Below are 16,205 nucleotides of genomic sequence, written 5' to 3' on the forward strand. Positions count from 1 at the left end.
GTGATGCTGGTGTGTGGGAATAAGTGACTTGGTAGAGAAGATCTAACTCTCTAGAATTCGAATTTAACTCAACTTAGTTTTAAGTTGTCATTGTGTACACGTAGAGTAAGCATGGGTATGCGCACAAAGGGAAGAGAAAAGCAAGTACCGCTTATTAAGTGGTTCTATGTCACTACTTCCCTCTACCTAGCCAAATCTTTTCAACCCTTTAAGGTGCTCTGAGCACTAAACCAGACACTGAGCTCCTTCCTCTGAACTCTTAACCCTTACTGTCTAAACAACAATTTTGTAATGGACCACATATGATTTTCTATCATTACTTATTAATTTCTTATAATATGATCCCCCAATCCCATGGGAAATCCCATGAGGGCTCATACTTTCATCTTAAATTTCTTTTATGTTCCCTGGGGTATCTAGCATACTGCTGGGCATAAAGTTGTTTTGCAATAATATTTGTTAGACAGTTTACTATCCAGACCCTGCAAGGGCATCCCCAAATAAGAATGATTACTGTTTATTCAATAAATTTTTACCTACAACGGAGCAGGCACTGCATTAGGTCTTGGAGCAGAATCAGAACCTAATAAGATACTGCGGTCCTTGGGAGTTTATAGTAGACTTTAGAAAAGGACAGGTAATATGATAATTAAAATACAGTAAGGTAAGTGCTATGAGAAATATTTGAACCAAGTACTAAGACAGTATTGAAGAGGGAAGGATTAATTCCCCCCAAAGGACCCAGAAAGCACTTCAACATTCACTTATTTAACAAATACTTATTGACCACTTAATATGTGCCAAGGATACAGAAGTAAATAAAATTCCCAAGGTCCCTGTACTCATGAAATTTATAATCTAGGATTCACAGGGAAAGTCACACTTGAATGGGTTCACAAATGAGTAGAGCAATCTCCATAAAAAGGAAGAAAAAGGTTTTCCAGGAAAAGAGACCAGCATCAAGTCAAATCCCTGGAGACATGAAAGAGAATAGTTTATACAGAGACCAGCAAAATGTGGGGTGTGGCTGGAATACATTCCTGGGAAAGGGGAGCTATAAGGGATGGAATGAGAAGGCTCCCTGGGGCAGAACAGGAAGGGTCTCATATGCCATGCCAAGGCTTTCAGCGTTTTAGTCCATTTGGTCTTTCAGAAAAATGTACTGTGATCCTTTATGTCCCAAACCCTGTGCCAACTACTGGGGACACGAAAATCAGTAAGACGCAGTCTTTCGAGAAGCTCAGAGTGTGTGGGGTACAGCATTTAAAAAAACACCATATAGCACAAACAAGGGCAATGATAGGGGCATGTTTAAGATACAGCGATGGATGGGGCGCCTGGCTGGCTCAGTCAGTTAAGCGTCGCCTTCAGCTCAGGTCATGATCCCAGGGTCCTGGGATCAAGTCCCGCATCGGGCTCCCTGCTCGGCGAGAAGACTGCTTCTCCCCCTGGCTGTTGTTCCCCTGCTTGTGCTAGCTCTTGCTCTCTCTCTCTGACTAAATAAATAAAATCTTAAAAAAAAAGATACAGGGCTGACTTAGAGAAGGGAGTGATTAGATTGGTTTTCCGTCTGGGGGACAGAAGGGTGATTGGGAAAGGCCTCATAATAGAGGAGACCCTTGAACTAGATCATGGGGGACAAACAGGAGGTCATAAATTGATGATAACAGCAAACACTTGTGCATTACTTAGTATGTACCACGTTCTGTTCCAAGCACTTTACATATATTGACTCATTCAACCTTCATAACTACCTTATAAAATAGATATCATCAATTCCATTTTATAGATAAAGACACAGAGAAGGTTATATAACTTGCCCAAGGTCACACAAATAATAAGTGGCATGGCTGGGATTTAAACATAGGCAGTTTGGCTCCAGAGTCTGTGTTCTAAATTATCACACTACATTGCCACCATGACAAGAGAGTAAGGCCATTCCAGGCAAACAGGACAGCATAGGCAAAGGTACAGAGATATGGAACAGCACACCATCTCAGGGAAATTGTGAGTGGCTGACATTGGGTAGAATGTAAACAAGAGGAGCCGCAGGGGATGAGGCGGGCAGATGCCAGGTCACAGAGGGACTCGGGTGCCATGTAAAGAAATGTCTTCATCGATAGGTAATGAGAAACCACTGAAGGATGAGGCAGGGAAGCGACCTAAGGAGATTTTCTTTTCTTTTCTTTCTCTGGCTTAAGTGTGGAAGGGAGAATGAAAGAGGATGCCAAAGGCAGGGAGACAAGTTACCAGACCATGGCACTGTTCTAGATGAGAGGTTTGGTTTTTTTTAATATTTTATTTATTTGACAGAGAGAGAGAGACAGCCAGCGAGAGAGGGAACACAAGCAGGGGGAGTGGGAGAGGAAGAAGCAGGCTCATAGCAGAAGAGCCTGATGTGGGGCTCGATCCCGTAACGCCGGGATCACGCCCTGAGCTGAAGGCAGACGCTTAACCGCTTAACCACCCAGGCGCCCCTAGATGAGAGGTTTTTTAATTTGAAGTGGGAGATGTAAGGACAAGGAGGATTTTTTTGGAGGCAAAATTGAAAGCTGAATATAAGAGAGAAAAGAGTTAAGGATGGTTTCCAAGTTTCTAGTCCCAGTAACTTGGTATATGGATTTAAATGTAAATACACAGGAAGGGGCACCTGGGTGGCTCAGTCAGTTCAGTGTCCGACTCCTGATTTCAGCTCAGGTCATGATCTCTGCACTGAGCTTGAAGCCTGCTTAAGAGTCTCTCTCTTTCCCTTTGCCCCTCCCCTGCTCGAACTCGTGTGCTCTCTCTCTCTCTAAAAAATAAATAAAAACAAATAAGTACATAAATAAAAATTAAATACAGGAGAATAAAGAACAGGTTTGGGAGAAAAGCTACTGCATTTAAGGGGAATGTTATTCTCCCTACACTTACTGCTTATTCTACTTCCATAATCTTCACATGATGTGTTCTCATCTTGACACAGGGACTAACTGGGGCATAAGTGGGGATGAAGAGGGGAGAAGAGGCAGGTGGAGGTATATTACAATCTGGGTGTGTGTGTATGAGTGTATGAGTAGTTCAATTACTACCCTCCTCTTTTTCTTCCAGTTTGGTATCACAATCCTGCCCACCACCATCTGTCATTGACAGTCGCTGTTGTCTACAGCTCCATGAATACTCTGACAAAACAGAGACGGCTGAAAATTTTGATGATGCACAGAACTCCCCGACCAAGAGGGATTTTTAGACCATCCAGAATTCAGTAGCTCTCAACCAAGGGTGCCTGGAGATATGTGAGGGCAGTTTTACTTATCACAATGGGATGTGCTATTGGCATTTAGTGTCTGAAGGCCAGGGATGGTGAATGTCCTATAACTCACAGGACAGTTCCAAATAATGAAGAATTACCTTGCCCCAAATGACAATGTTCCTTTGAAGAAATACTAATGGGGCACCCAGGTGGCTCAGTTAGTTCAGTGGCTGCCTTCGGCTCAGGTCATGATCCCAGGGTCCTGGGATTAAGCCCCGTGGCAGGTCCCTGCTCAGTGGAGAGTCTGCTTTCCCTCCCCCCCTGCCCCTCCACCCTGGCTTGTGCTCTCTTTCCCTCTCTCAAATAAATAAATAAAATCTTAAAAAAAAAAATACTGATAAAGTTCGACCCCCACATTTTATAGATGAGGACAAAGTGAGATCCTAGTTAAGGAAATGACTTGCTAAAGATCACCCACTTGCACAGGAGGGCCTAGAACTCAGGGCTTCTCTTTACACACCCCTGCACTAATTTCTAATCTGTGTCTGGTAAGCCTGTGGCATATCTAGAAGAGGAGTCCATCTGAGTACATAGGTCAAGTACTCCGCACACCACCTTGCTATCACAGCCCTTTGCACATCTTCTCTAGCCCCAGATCCCACTCTCACCATCAGAGACCTAGGCTGGAAGTACAAGTCTGGCAGTCATCAGCATGGGAAGCCTTAAGATAAATAAGGTTACCCTGGCCAAATACATAAAACGTGACAAAGCACTGGGGAGCACAAATATTAGGAGTCTAGTGGAGGAGGAGGAACCAATAAAGGAACTGAAAAGAAAAGACCAGAAATGAAAAAGGTCAAGAAGGCACAGGGAACTAGTTCAAAGTGTTTGTTTGTTTTTAGTGAAATAATTCTTACTTTACCATTAATTGGGTACCCATGTCCATTGATTCATTGTTGTCTATTCTGTATTTATTCCTTGCCTCTTCTTTTCAAACAGAAATCAGACATGCAGAGGTTGCAAAGAGTGCACTCACACAGTCTGGTTCCAGTCTCAGCTATAGCTGTGAAGGCCATGTGACACAGTTCTGGCCAATAAGACTCGAGAGTAGAATATCATCACTCTGCCTTACTGAGTTTGTACAGAGTACACAGAAGCATATTTCAGAGGTTAATATTCCTAACAGACAAGAAAATCTTGCAAAAAAAATAACCTAGGGGGCTTGTTCTCTCAGCCAGCAAAACATACAGCCAAAGTAATCAGAAGAATAACAAAAGTGCATACGGGAATTGGTAAACGGAAGTCTGTACAGAGTAGGGAGGAAACAAATTAGGAGTGGTCAGGAACACTTTGGGGAGAAACCATAGCAAGAAAGAATTCATAGGTCTTCCACAGTCGAACTCCGCACCGCCTTGCTTCTACAGTCTTTTCCACATTTTCTCTAGCCCCAGATTCCCTCTCACCTTCAGAGATTCAATCGTGGCCTGCTTGTAAATCTTTCCACCAGGACCTTTCTTCTGAGGACTATTTTGGATTCTAGGCGTTCGAATGACGAATTTATCCATTGCTAGAGGACTTCCAACTACCTTCACGTGCTTGTGGTGCTTTCTGCTCAAGAAAGAAGGAAGATTCTGAAACGTCATGAAAACTGCTTTGATGTGTTCTCCCTAAAGTGACACAATGGGCTTCTATTCTATTCTGGAAGCATTCCTGAATTATGAGAACTGTTGGTTGGAATTTACACGAAAGAAAATTTCGTCTTGGAAAAGAAGTATGTTCCTAAGAACTGAAACTGTATACAACAATCGGTGTAATTCCTGAATTAGGAGATGCCTAGCTTTCAGAAGTGCACGCTGTGCAGGGGATTCCAATATTGGGCCAGGCATTGAACCCGGTGACTTCTAAAAGCCTTTTTCAACTTAGGTGAGGTTGAGGCAGGGTTAAGAGACACGGGGTTCCATGAGGCTCAATATTAACAACTACCCCACCATAATCACAATCCCAAAGGTTCCCGTAATAACGAGCAACCAACAACCACCTCCAGATCTCAGCAGGGTCCTCACAACAAGCAGCCATCTCCAGAAACTGCTCGGTGGTCCGAGAACCCAATTCACGACTGTCGCGCCGTGTATCTCTGGGCAAAGGGAAACACCATCTTCCTCTACCCTCAGCACTCAGGAGCCCAGGAAGGGGAACCAAAAACGGTCTGACGTGAGACCCACCAGAAAAAGCAGCCCTGCCAGCAGCTGGACCTTTCCCGATTGCAACGTCTGAGGACACACTCCTGGGCCGCGGTGGTCAGAATTAAACTGACGCTTCCTTCCTGGACGGTGGTTTCTCGGACCTCAGAGCGCCTCAGAACCTCCGCAAACCACACTCCCCAGAATGCACTGCAAAGGAGCCGGAGAGGCGCGCCCAGGGCGACTGTAGTTCTCCGAGACCGACTTTCCCGGCCCCACCGTGTGCCACCGGTCTGCAGAGAACTACATGCACCAGCGTGCCCCGCGGAGGGAAGGAGTCAGGGGAGGCCGGTTCGCTCTAATACTCGCGATGATTGGATCCATCGCTTCTTGCCAACCTAGGAGAAGTTCGCAGACCTGGAGGTGGGGCGGGAGGCGGCAGTTTGGGGCGGGTCAGGGCGGAGCTGAGGAGACGGCGGAGGCGGAAGCGGCGGCCTGAGGGGCGGGGAAGGGGCTGGCCCCGGAAGGCGGAGGAAACCCTGAAAAGAAAACAGCAACAAGCTGAGCTGCTGTGACAGAGGGAACAAAATGGCGGCGCCGAAGGGGAGCCTCTGGGTCAGGGCCCAACTGGGGCTCCCGCCGCTGCTGCTGCTGACTATGGCCCTGGCCGGAGGCTCGGGGACCGCTTCGGCTGAAGCGTTTGACTCGATCTTGGGTGATACGGCATCTTGTCACCGGGCCTGTCAGTTGACCTTCCCCTTGCATACCTACCCCAAGGTAGGGCCCGTCGGAACCGGGCTATGACCCTCCCCTGGCCTCCCATTTCTCCGCTCTCTCGCCTTTGTGTCGGCTTGGGAACCTGGGTGTCGAACCCACACCCTTCAGCCGCTGTCTCCCACCTGTGTAGCTCCTGTTTTCTTCCCTAATTCTACCCGCACCCCTCTCCTGCTGTAATTACCGGAAGTTTGTGCTGCATCCACCCTATAATAGGCTGGGGACGCAGAGATGAGCAAGACATGGCCCCTTTCCTCTGGCAGCTTGCGGGGCGGCTGGGGAGACGAGCACTCCGATGGGGAAGAGGCTACGGATGATTAATGCAGGGTCTTCACCTTCAAGGAGCGTAAGGATGGTGGGGGGCAGGAGCAGATATGCAAGCCCACAAAAGGTTAGTTCATAACCCATGTTTACTGACTGCCTCTCTGGGCCAGGAGCGCACAGGCTGTTGTGGGAGTCAGACAAGCAGATAATTCCACCGTGGTATGAAATATATTAAGTCCGCCCTAGGAGTTGTGAGACGCACAGGAAGGGCTTTCCGCCTGTGTTGAATTACTGTGTGCAAGACGCTGCCACTAGGGCTTGGGGTGGCTTAGAGAAGAAGCAGTTAGGTTTGTGCATTCAGAGGACTTACCGTTCAGTGCAGAAGACAGAGGGAATTCGTGGCGCGGGTATAGAAAAGAGACTGCCCCTGGGGGCAGGGGGTCCCAGTTTACCGAGGGGAGTGACCCTGCTTTCACTTCTTGTCCGCCTGCAGGTGATGCCTTTCCTTTAATTCCATTCTACTTCTCAAGTTGTTGTTTTTTTTTTCAGCTTAGGAACTCTGTTTACTTAACATTCTAAATTGTGTGGTGACTCCCCACCCTTTCCCATATGTAATTTGGTTATATGCACCCTTCCCCCCACTGCCTTTTCTCCCAAGAGCTTTTGCTGTTGTTACTGGTCTTTTTCTCCTTGTATTCCCTTCATTTCCTCTGTGCTGTTGGTTTAACTGTGTGGCTAGCCCTCTCTGCTCTCTCAGACTGCAATGTGACCACGAGGAGAGGGCCGGTGAACTTTCGATGTTCCTTAATGGCAAATGCTTTCAGGTCTTTAAAATGAAAAGCTCTAAATGCTTTCACTTCCCATATGTCTGTTTACTGCAGGATTTTACATTGCATGGGATTTATCAGTTTTCAAGAAAAAGTGTGGGAGATTGGTCATCCTAAAATTTTCAGTCAGACACTAATATAGCAGTCAGGAAAAAGAAGTGAGAGATTGCGACTTCCAGGTTTAAATCAATGTGTACTGCCCCTAAACACATTACTTTCTAGAATCTCTACTTATACAACTGTCATCGTTAAGAAGATTGTATGAGGAAACTAAGATTTATTTGGTCTGGCATTGAAAGGAGACTTATTTTGTATCCTTCTGGTGTTCGGTTGTGTTTTTTTCCTTTTTTGAGATTTTCCTAGCAAACTTGTAGTATGACCCAGAATGCTGGGAGCATAACTAAATAATATAAATGTTTCTGGAAACTTCAGTTTTATAACATGTATAAACTTTTATAACATCCACTATTTAACAGTTTTTAACAGTTGGTGTGATATCTATAAGTCACTTTTGCTTATTCATTAAGGCTGTTCTCACCAGGAACTTGAAGTCATTTGGCTCCCTGTATGTTAGATGGACTTAAAATTTATTAATCGTCTACTTTCTGTTAGCCACTATGATGAGAGATTTATACCCATTATCCCTAATTGTCACAACCATGCAAATAGGATTTTACAGTTGAGGCTCTGAAAGGTTAAGTGACTTGCCTAAGGTCACACAGCTAGGAAGTAGTGGAGTGGTAAGAATTCAGTCCTAAAACTGGCTATATTGTGCTGCCTTCTATTAATAAAGTTGTATCAAAAATATTTAATTTACTTACTTCACTGATTTTCTGTTGGCCCTCTGAATTATTGTGTTTTGCAGCTCAGGAAAAAGCAGTGTGTGTTATAAGAAATTAGATGAATTTAGAAGCTCACATAGCCTTTCAGTCTGGTATTTGCAACTGGAAGATAGAAATCTCATTTTAATGACTTTTTCAGAATTAATTATTTGTTGCAAGAAAGTAGAATATCTGTTTGTAAGTAGTTATTTTAAAATTCCAATGTAGTTACCATTTAACTTTCCTCAAAAGTGCAATTGCATCATTTGTCTGGGTTCAAATACAAGAGAGGAGTGCTGTGTTAACAACAAAGCTAATTAGAGCTAAGTTGGTCATTTTTAAAGAGTGTGGGCTCTGGAACCATACAAGCCTGGGTTCCGTTTCCAGCTCCACTTTTACTACCTGTGTATCTTTGCTGATCACTTAACTTCTCGTGACTTCATTTTGTCAACTGTAAAAAAATTAAAATAAAGTAAAATCTCACACCTTACAGAGCTGGTGTGAGGATTAAAGATAATGTATGTGGCACTCTTAGCACATAAAACCAGTTTGATATGTATAGTATCAGTGGTGCTGAATAATGAGAATAGTTAGCTTGACTTAGCTCTGGGAAAGAAAATGCATATATTCTATAAATAGTATCATTGAGGTCCCTTCTGGTTATTTAGCTGGCGTTCAGTTTGGTGGGGAGCACCGTCTCCTTGTGCTCTTAATCAGAGGAGATACATTTGAGTTAAGCTTGCCAATCATTTGACATACATAGAGCATGAAATATTTACTTTGAATAATAATATTATCTAGTACATGAAACAGTTGGAATAAGGATACGATTCTTAATAGCTACCAATTGAGGCCCTACTCTGTGCTGGACATTGTATAATACCTTAAGTGTTAGCATGGTATCTGGCACATTGTAGGTGCTCATTAAATATATTATTATTATGCCTATTTATTAGATAGTATGGCATAATATTCATGATATTGTGGATATAAAATGTATAATCCTCATCATAATGAAGATTGACATAAGAGTATTGTCCACATCTTACAACCGAGGAAACTGAGGCTGAGAGAGATTGTCACTTGCCCAAGGTTGTACAGTACAAGTGGTGAGGCTGAGCTTCCAAGCAGGACTGATTCCTGGACCTAGGCTCTTTGCAGCATGCCATACTCTCTTTTGAAAATGGGACTGAAGGGCTTATTGGCTTGGTTTAAGAAAAGAAAACCTACAAATGGCATGCAATATCGCTCTTACTGTTGAGCTCAACCTTCCTCTGTGCAGTATAAGGAGATATGTGGTGCTCCAAATACATAACAGAGCTCTTCCACCGCTTTACAAAGCTGCAAAAGCTACTCAGGTATGAAATTTATCTTAATTGTTAAAATTCTTTTAGTTTCACTTTAACAATAAATGCAACTAGAGCTGAGGTCCAAAAACACTCTAGCTTCAAAATTACATGGTAACACTTGTTTGATGTCAGACTGCAGCCATCTCTTCTAAATGGGTTGTTGCTGCTGCATACATCTTACTAATCCTTCTGCTGGAAAGAAATGCATCCCTTTCCCATTGATTGCTAACTGGTATATGCACATGCTGTTTGCTTCCTTATTAGGTGCCCACCAGTTTGTACACAGTGGATCACACAGTAAGTTGAGGGGGCTCCCCCACATGTACTGGTTTGTGTCAAATACTGTATGTATTTCATCTAACAAAAGCCTGTTGAAGACATTGTTATTAGTCTTATTACAGTTAACATTTTCCCGTCATGAAGAATCAACCCTCTCCTGAGCTCCCATAGACAATGATGCCTGTAACTGTTGTTTCCTGTTTCAAAAAAATCTATTATCGTGCTTAACACTACTACCATTTATTGAGCACCATCTGTGTCCCGGCACTACACCAGGAATAGCTATGTTCCAGCATTATTGAGGGGTTTGGAGATAATTTATAGCTATTATCTCCTTTTCTGATGAGAAAACCGAGATTTCGATAGGTAAAGTAACTTGGGCAGCATTATTCACCTGAACGATTTTGATCCAGGTCTGGCTGATTCTGGAGGCCTTTCCCATCCACCACACTGTTGCTCTTGTTTGTGTTTTCAGTTAAGTAAGCCAAGTTTAAAAATGCCTTTCATGTAAGCGTTTTTACAGATGTATGGGGGGGCCTCACTTTGTGGGGGCCTTTATGGCACTATTTGCCATGTGAAGCTAGTCATGATACTTTTTCCTGAGAAGCCTGATGATTTGTATGAATATTCATGTGGCAGAGGTGTGCCATTCATCCTAAGGCACTTGCTTACTCCTTTCTACCTCTGTTCAAGTTCTGATTATGTCACCGTTATTTTTATTTTCAAAATTTTCCCACAAAACGTAACCTTGGAATATGGGAAAAGGGTATGGTTTTTGTTTCTGTTTTGTTTTTTTACCCACTAGGCTTCTTTCTTGGGTATCACTTTTGAAGTAAACTAAAACCTCTTTATATGGTAAAGGTCTTGGGTATTACCTGGCTCCTGTCATATTTCTTTCTTTCAGTTATAAACTTCTATTGGACATTTTGTAATAAACCCTACTAAGTTCGTTTTCTTTTTGACCTTCCCCCCCGCGGGAAAAATACTATTTTTTTGGTAATCCTCTTTCTTCTTGAACCCCCCAGGAAGAGGAGTTGTACGCATGTCAGAGAGGTTGCAGGCTGTTTTCCATTTGTCAATTTGTGGATGATGGAATTGATTTAAATCGGACCAAAATGGAATGTGAATCTGGTAAGATGCTATGCTAACAGTATATAACATTGTGGTTTTGGGGGGTTGTGTTATGCTCCTTATATATTTTCCTCAGAAAATGACAAGCGTGTTGTTTAAACTGATTTCTAGCATACTTTAATTATTATGAGGTTAGAGTTTTATCAGCTGCTTCTAGAAATTTCATGGACTTTAAATTTCATCTCTAGGTTTCCCTGCTATATGAAAGTAGAGCATTCCTACGAAAGCTTTCCTAAGCCAAAATGACATAAAGCAAAGAAGCCATTACCATTAATTTACACGGAAAAATTTTTGAGTGCTCTCAGACCCAAAAAATAACCTCTCTTAGGCTTTTCTGATACCTTAGGACGCGTCTTGCTAAGAGGCACAAAATAAATCAAGATAAAACACAGATGCTCACAGACACAGTTCAAACCTATGGTGGCTTGATGCCGAGCGTAGGTCCCAGGGAAGGAGCTTGGCGGTGCCACTCTTGCGGCTCAGGAGTGCGCGCTGCCTCTGCAGTGGCTCCCTGCAAAACAAATGCTGAACTTTGTTTTCGCTTTCTTTTTCATAAAAGCATGAATCCTCTTTGGATTTCTTATGGTTAGCAAAAATAGGTATGAACTTCTGAAAGGTGGGGGCTACTTCTGTTTGTTGAGACAATGTTTATTTTGTACTGTGGATAGGGCACCTTTGTGTAACCAAGCATTCGGTTTAAATTCAGTAGTAATTACCCTTCTCATAATTCATCACTGCCTTTTCAATGGATAGTATAATTTTCCCAAGCCTTTCAATCATAGGCCAATTGATTTAGCTCCAAGTTTTTTTTACTGAATGAGGCCTTTGAGTCACTATTTAATAGTGTATTCTTTGTGGGTCATGCCGATAAAAGAAGTAACCAGAGTCTGTCATCTCTTAAATCACTGTTCTTACCTTTTGCTGAAAGAGATGTGTTTAATAAAAGAAACCTGTAATCAAGACAAAAGTGACATTTAATTTTTTAAAGAAACTATAATGGAATTTTCTCCATTCATTACATTACGCTGTTTATTCAGCGTAGCAGGAGGTACCTTTTCCCCCATCACTATGCCATGCCTCCTATCTAGTCTCCTTGATATCGTGACCTTATTTTTTATGACTCAGTCTCCTAACTGGCCATCTTTATATGTGCATAATGCTGTTCAGTTTATTATCTAGTACCTTTGAGAAGTATATTGCAAATAACATGACTGGGTCAGAATGAAAAATAAAATTGTTACAGTGGTAAGGTGTTATATATCATAAGAAAGAACTGGCTCTAGTGAACTAAATGAAGAAGGTGTGTACCCATTTCAACTTTAGAATCCAGCTGTAGAACATTTTCTAAGTTCAGTTTCTCAGAATTTAGGGTGTTAAACTGATTGCTTTGTTTCATTTTTCTTTGCCATGGGAATACCCTTGATTCTCAGTAGAGTGATCCAATTCTTAACGGTAGTGTCACACACTTGTGTAAATCACTAAAATATATTGTTTTGTTCAACTCCATGAAGTATGGTATTTCCATTTTAAACATATAGAAATCAACAGTTGGAGAGGTTAAACAGCACGGCCCAGGTCACATACACAGACAAATGTGTATGGAGCCAAAACTTCGGGATGCCAGACCAGTGTTTTTTCCACTTTGCAAACCTTAGCGGCGAGGATCCCCTTATTATGAATGTCATCATCTAGCCTGAGCCTGAGTGTGTAAACAGTAGACTTATACTGGAAACAGCTGATGTGTGGGAGGTAGAAGGTATGGGTTTATTAAAATAATACATTTGCTACTGTTACCAGATTTGAAAATTCATGTTGATGAAATGCTTTTTAAGTATAAGAAATTCTTTTTATAAAATGCCAAATCCCTTCTTTTCTATCCTTCCCCTTTTTCTTTCCCTTCCCCTTTCTCCTTTCTTCCATCTCACTCTCTCTTTTTCCTCGTAATTTGACTGTTTTTCTCTTACAGCATGTACAGAAGCATATTCCCAATCTGATGAGCAATATGCTTGCCATCTTGGTTGCCAGAATCAGCTGCCATTCGCTGAACTGAGACAAGAACAAGTACGAAACAATACTGCCTTTCAGAATTGCCTGCTTAAATTGCACTGACTTGTATTGAAATGTTTATCGCCCACTAGATACTGTTTTAGTGTTATATTTTATAATTAGTTTTCAGCAAACAAATTATATGTTTGCCAATAGAAAAGTCAATTGCATAATTACTTTTGTATAATGCTTTACCGTTAAAAGTTACATTCGTATCCGTAATCTTTCATTTTTTCTCTCGGTCCAGTGATGATATTATCCTTATTTTGCGTATGAAAAAATGGAGGCTCAGAGAAGTGGATAGTTGAGAATCATTTTTTTTTTTTACCCCAACTGCCATTGCCTTAACTTAGATCATCATCCTTTCTCATCTGTATTACTAAATTTGCAAGCTATTTTTCCACTTCACCCCCTTCTGGTCCATCCGTTAGTATGTGTTCAGATATTTACTTTCAAATGGTAATTTCATCTTGTCTGTCTTATATACTTCAGGATGTCCCCCCCCCCCCAATTATGTACAACGTTAAGTCCAAACTGCTTATCATGGCTTGGCTCCTGATTACCTCTCTTGGGTCATCTCTTTTCCCCATCCCTCATACGCTATACTTCAAACATACTGGACAAGGTTTGTTAATTTTATTAACTTTTGCATAGGAAGTACAGCTACATGGTATAGAACTCAGAAGGTAAAAAGAGTATGTAGTGAAAACTCTCTTACCCTGTATCTCCTAGCCATTCAGTTTTCCTCTTAATGTAGCCAGGGTTACCAAGACAGACATATTTTAGGCATATACAAGATACATGTATTTCTTCTTTTTTTAAATACAAGTATACATAAAGAATGTCTACTCATTCTGCCTTTCATTGTACAATCCATTGTGTGGCTGTATCATAATTTATTTGAGCAATCTCTTATTTGAACATGTTGGTTGTTTCTAATCTTTTTCATTTATAAGTGACGTTGCATACTTCGCACATGTATATCTATAGAATAAAATCATAGTAGAATTGCTGAGCAAGAGGCATCTGTATTTTAATTTTGAGAAGTAGAGCAAAATTGCCCTCTGTGGAATTTGTACCAGTTTTTAAAATTGAGATGTAATTCACATACTAACTATAAAATTCACCCCTGTGAAGTATTCAGTTCAGTAGTTGCTAGTATGTTTAATTCCAAGCATTTGGAACTTTCCTTCTTCCCCAACTCCCGACAATGTACCACTTTTAATATATTTTAAATTTGTGTTTGTCTTATTAAGATAATGTTAAAGCCATTTTTTCCCTCTTAGTTGTATACATACTGAGTAGTTCTTAACTTATATATAATAAGAGTTATTTCATGGTTTTGTTGCTTCTACTCCCCATCCTTCTGTTGAATCCCCTTGATTCAGGGCAGGTGTCATTTCTTCTGTGAAACTTTCTTAATCCCTTCTCACCTGGTTTCGGTTAGGTGCCTTTCTCCATACGCTCATATTACCCTATTTTTAAACTCTGTCCTATATAGATTACACAGATCAAACACAGGTATACATTGATGAATAAAATACACATAGTCCCTGATCTCCTGAAATTTATAATCTCAGTGAATACTTGTTTGGTCAATTAATCAATTTCACAGCTATTAGTGGGAAAATTGGATCATGAATAGAGATCTTTTGATTCTACAAACTGATCTCTTACTCCATAATGCCTCTCTTTTGAAATATAGCAGAACCAAAGCCATCTCTAGAGTGCAGCAAATAGTATCCCATACCTGTGCTCTAGAGGGGCCCACTGCTGCTAAATAAGTGAAAAAGTCAGAATTGGGGGGAACATGATACCCATTAAGGTTAAAATCAGTAGCTTACTGTATATATTCAGCCCGTAAATACTCCTCTCACCCTTCCCTGCTATCAGATGTCTCACATTTTATGCGTATATTCTCTTGGTTGATTTTTTCCTTCCCCCTTTTCCATTGATGTTCATTATAGCATGATGTATTTACATAAAAGCGTTAAAGATGAGGATGGTATAATTTGTCCTTCCCCCTTCTACCTCTTGAGGCCTTGCTAATCCTTATTTAATCAAATCTTAAGATTCTTCACAATTTTGGATCTAATTCAAAGCCTGTTATTCTGATAGAGGTGACAGCTAGTTTATACGTATGTTTGGTGGAAAATTAAAGTAGCCTGGGATCTTAAGCTTTCTCACAGTTCATTTGCATAGGAAACTAAGAGTTAATGCTAATTATTATGGTAGAATCACTTAACTTTTTATTCCCTGTCCCAGGATTTGGGGAATCTTGATTAAGTTTGCTGTCTTGAATATACATATGTAAAAATAATATATTTCTCATGATTTAACTTCTTCTTCTTTTTTTTTTTTTTTTTTCTTTTTAAAGCTCATGTCCCTGATGCCAAAAATGCATCTGCTCTTCCCTCTAACCCTGGTAAGGTCATTCTGGAGTGACATGATGGACTCTGCTCAGAGCTTCATAACCTCTTCATGGACTTTTTATCTTCAAGCTGATGATGGAAAAATAGTTATATTCCAGGTAACAACTGTGCTTCATAGATTCATATAAATACCGACAACAATAAGTGTACATGTCTTAAATGAATGTCTTGGCATGGAGCCATATACATCATCAAATAATAATTACTGATTTGGCCTTCATTAAAACATTGGGCATCAAGACACAGTGTGACTTCCCTCTGCCCGTTGGAAGCCTATCTCAAGCCCATTGGTCCTTATCTAACAAGAACTCTGAGTCTTCTAAATTTTATAGTGGTTAAATTGATAAAATGAAACTTCTAGATATAAGAGATAAGAGTAATGAATATACTTTGCATATAAATAATGGCATGAATATATATATCACATATGGATATTGAAGAAGAGCAATATGACATAATTTTTAGTTATTTGTAGTGCTTTTCTTCATAACTCTTGTAAGAGCTTGTTGAAGAAGCATATTGCCTCCTAGAGAAGTAACTTTTCTCCTACCTCATTATTGACCATGTGATGTGATGATAATAATAACTGCTTTTCTTAAAGGTTCTTAGGTATTAGGCATATTCATATGTTATCTCAAATCTTTAAACACCTTCATTAGGTTGTATTATCCCTATTTTATTGATAAGGAAACCGAGAGTCCAACTTTCTAAGGTCACCCTGCCAGTAAATAACAGAATTAGGCTTCAGACTCAGGTTACGTTCATTCCCAGGCTCATATCCCACCTGACCATGCTATCTTCCTTTTAATTTGATAGTTAAATTCCTCAAATGTGCCACAAACTGTGTTGTGGCACTTTCCCTCAGGTAGTAAT

The 16,205-nt window shown here is 41.0% G+C and overlaps 2 protein-coding genes across 3 annotated transcripts in view; one reads left to right on the forward strand and one right to left on the reverse strand.

Annotated features, from left to right (window-relative positions):
• TCEANC2 (transcription elongation factor A N-terminal and central domain containing 2) overlaps window positions 1-5,657 on the reverse strand; it is a 34,787-nt gene extending 29,130 nt beyond the window's left edge. The window contains exons 1-2 of the mRNA XM_026498039.4: window positions 5,452-5,657; window positions 4,693-4,837 (exon numbers count right to left, since the gene is read on the reverse strand). Coding sequence (XP_026353824.1) covers window positions 4,693-4,794 — 102 coding nt within the window. The 5' untranslated portion in view covers window positions 4,795-4,837; window positions 5,452-5,657. The remainder of the gene's footprint in view (window positions 1-4,692; window positions 4,838-5,451) is intronic.
• A 208-nt stretch (window positions 5,658-5,865) lies between these two features.
• TMEM59 (transmembrane protein 59) overlaps window positions 5,866-16,205 on the forward strand; it is a 30,402-nt gene continuing 20,062 nt past the window's right edge. Inside the window, exons 1-4 of one of the 2 annotated variants that reach the window (XM_026498037.4) lie at window positions 5,866-6,186; window positions 10,749-10,854; window positions 12,821-12,915; window positions 15,278-15,430. In XM_026498037.4, the coding sequence (XP_026353822.1) occupies window positions 5,998-6,186; window positions 10,749-10,854; window positions 12,821-12,915; window positions 15,278-15,430 (543 nt within the window). In that variant the 5' untranslated portion in view covers window positions 5,866-5,997. The remainder of the gene's footprint in view (window positions 6,187-10,748; window positions 10,855-12,820; window positions 12,916-15,277; window positions 15,431-16,205) is intronic. The other variant, XM_026498036.4, reaches the window with a different exon arrangement.

This window comes from Ursus arctos, unplaced genomic scaffold, assembly GCF_023065955.2.
Source record: "Ursus arctos isolate Adak ecotype North America unplaced genomic scaffold, UrsArc2.0 scaffold_12, whole genome shotgun sequence".
NCBI classification, from domain to species: domain Eukaryota; kingdom Metazoa; phylum Chordata; class Mammalia; order Carnivora; family Ursidae; genus Ursus; species Ursus arctos.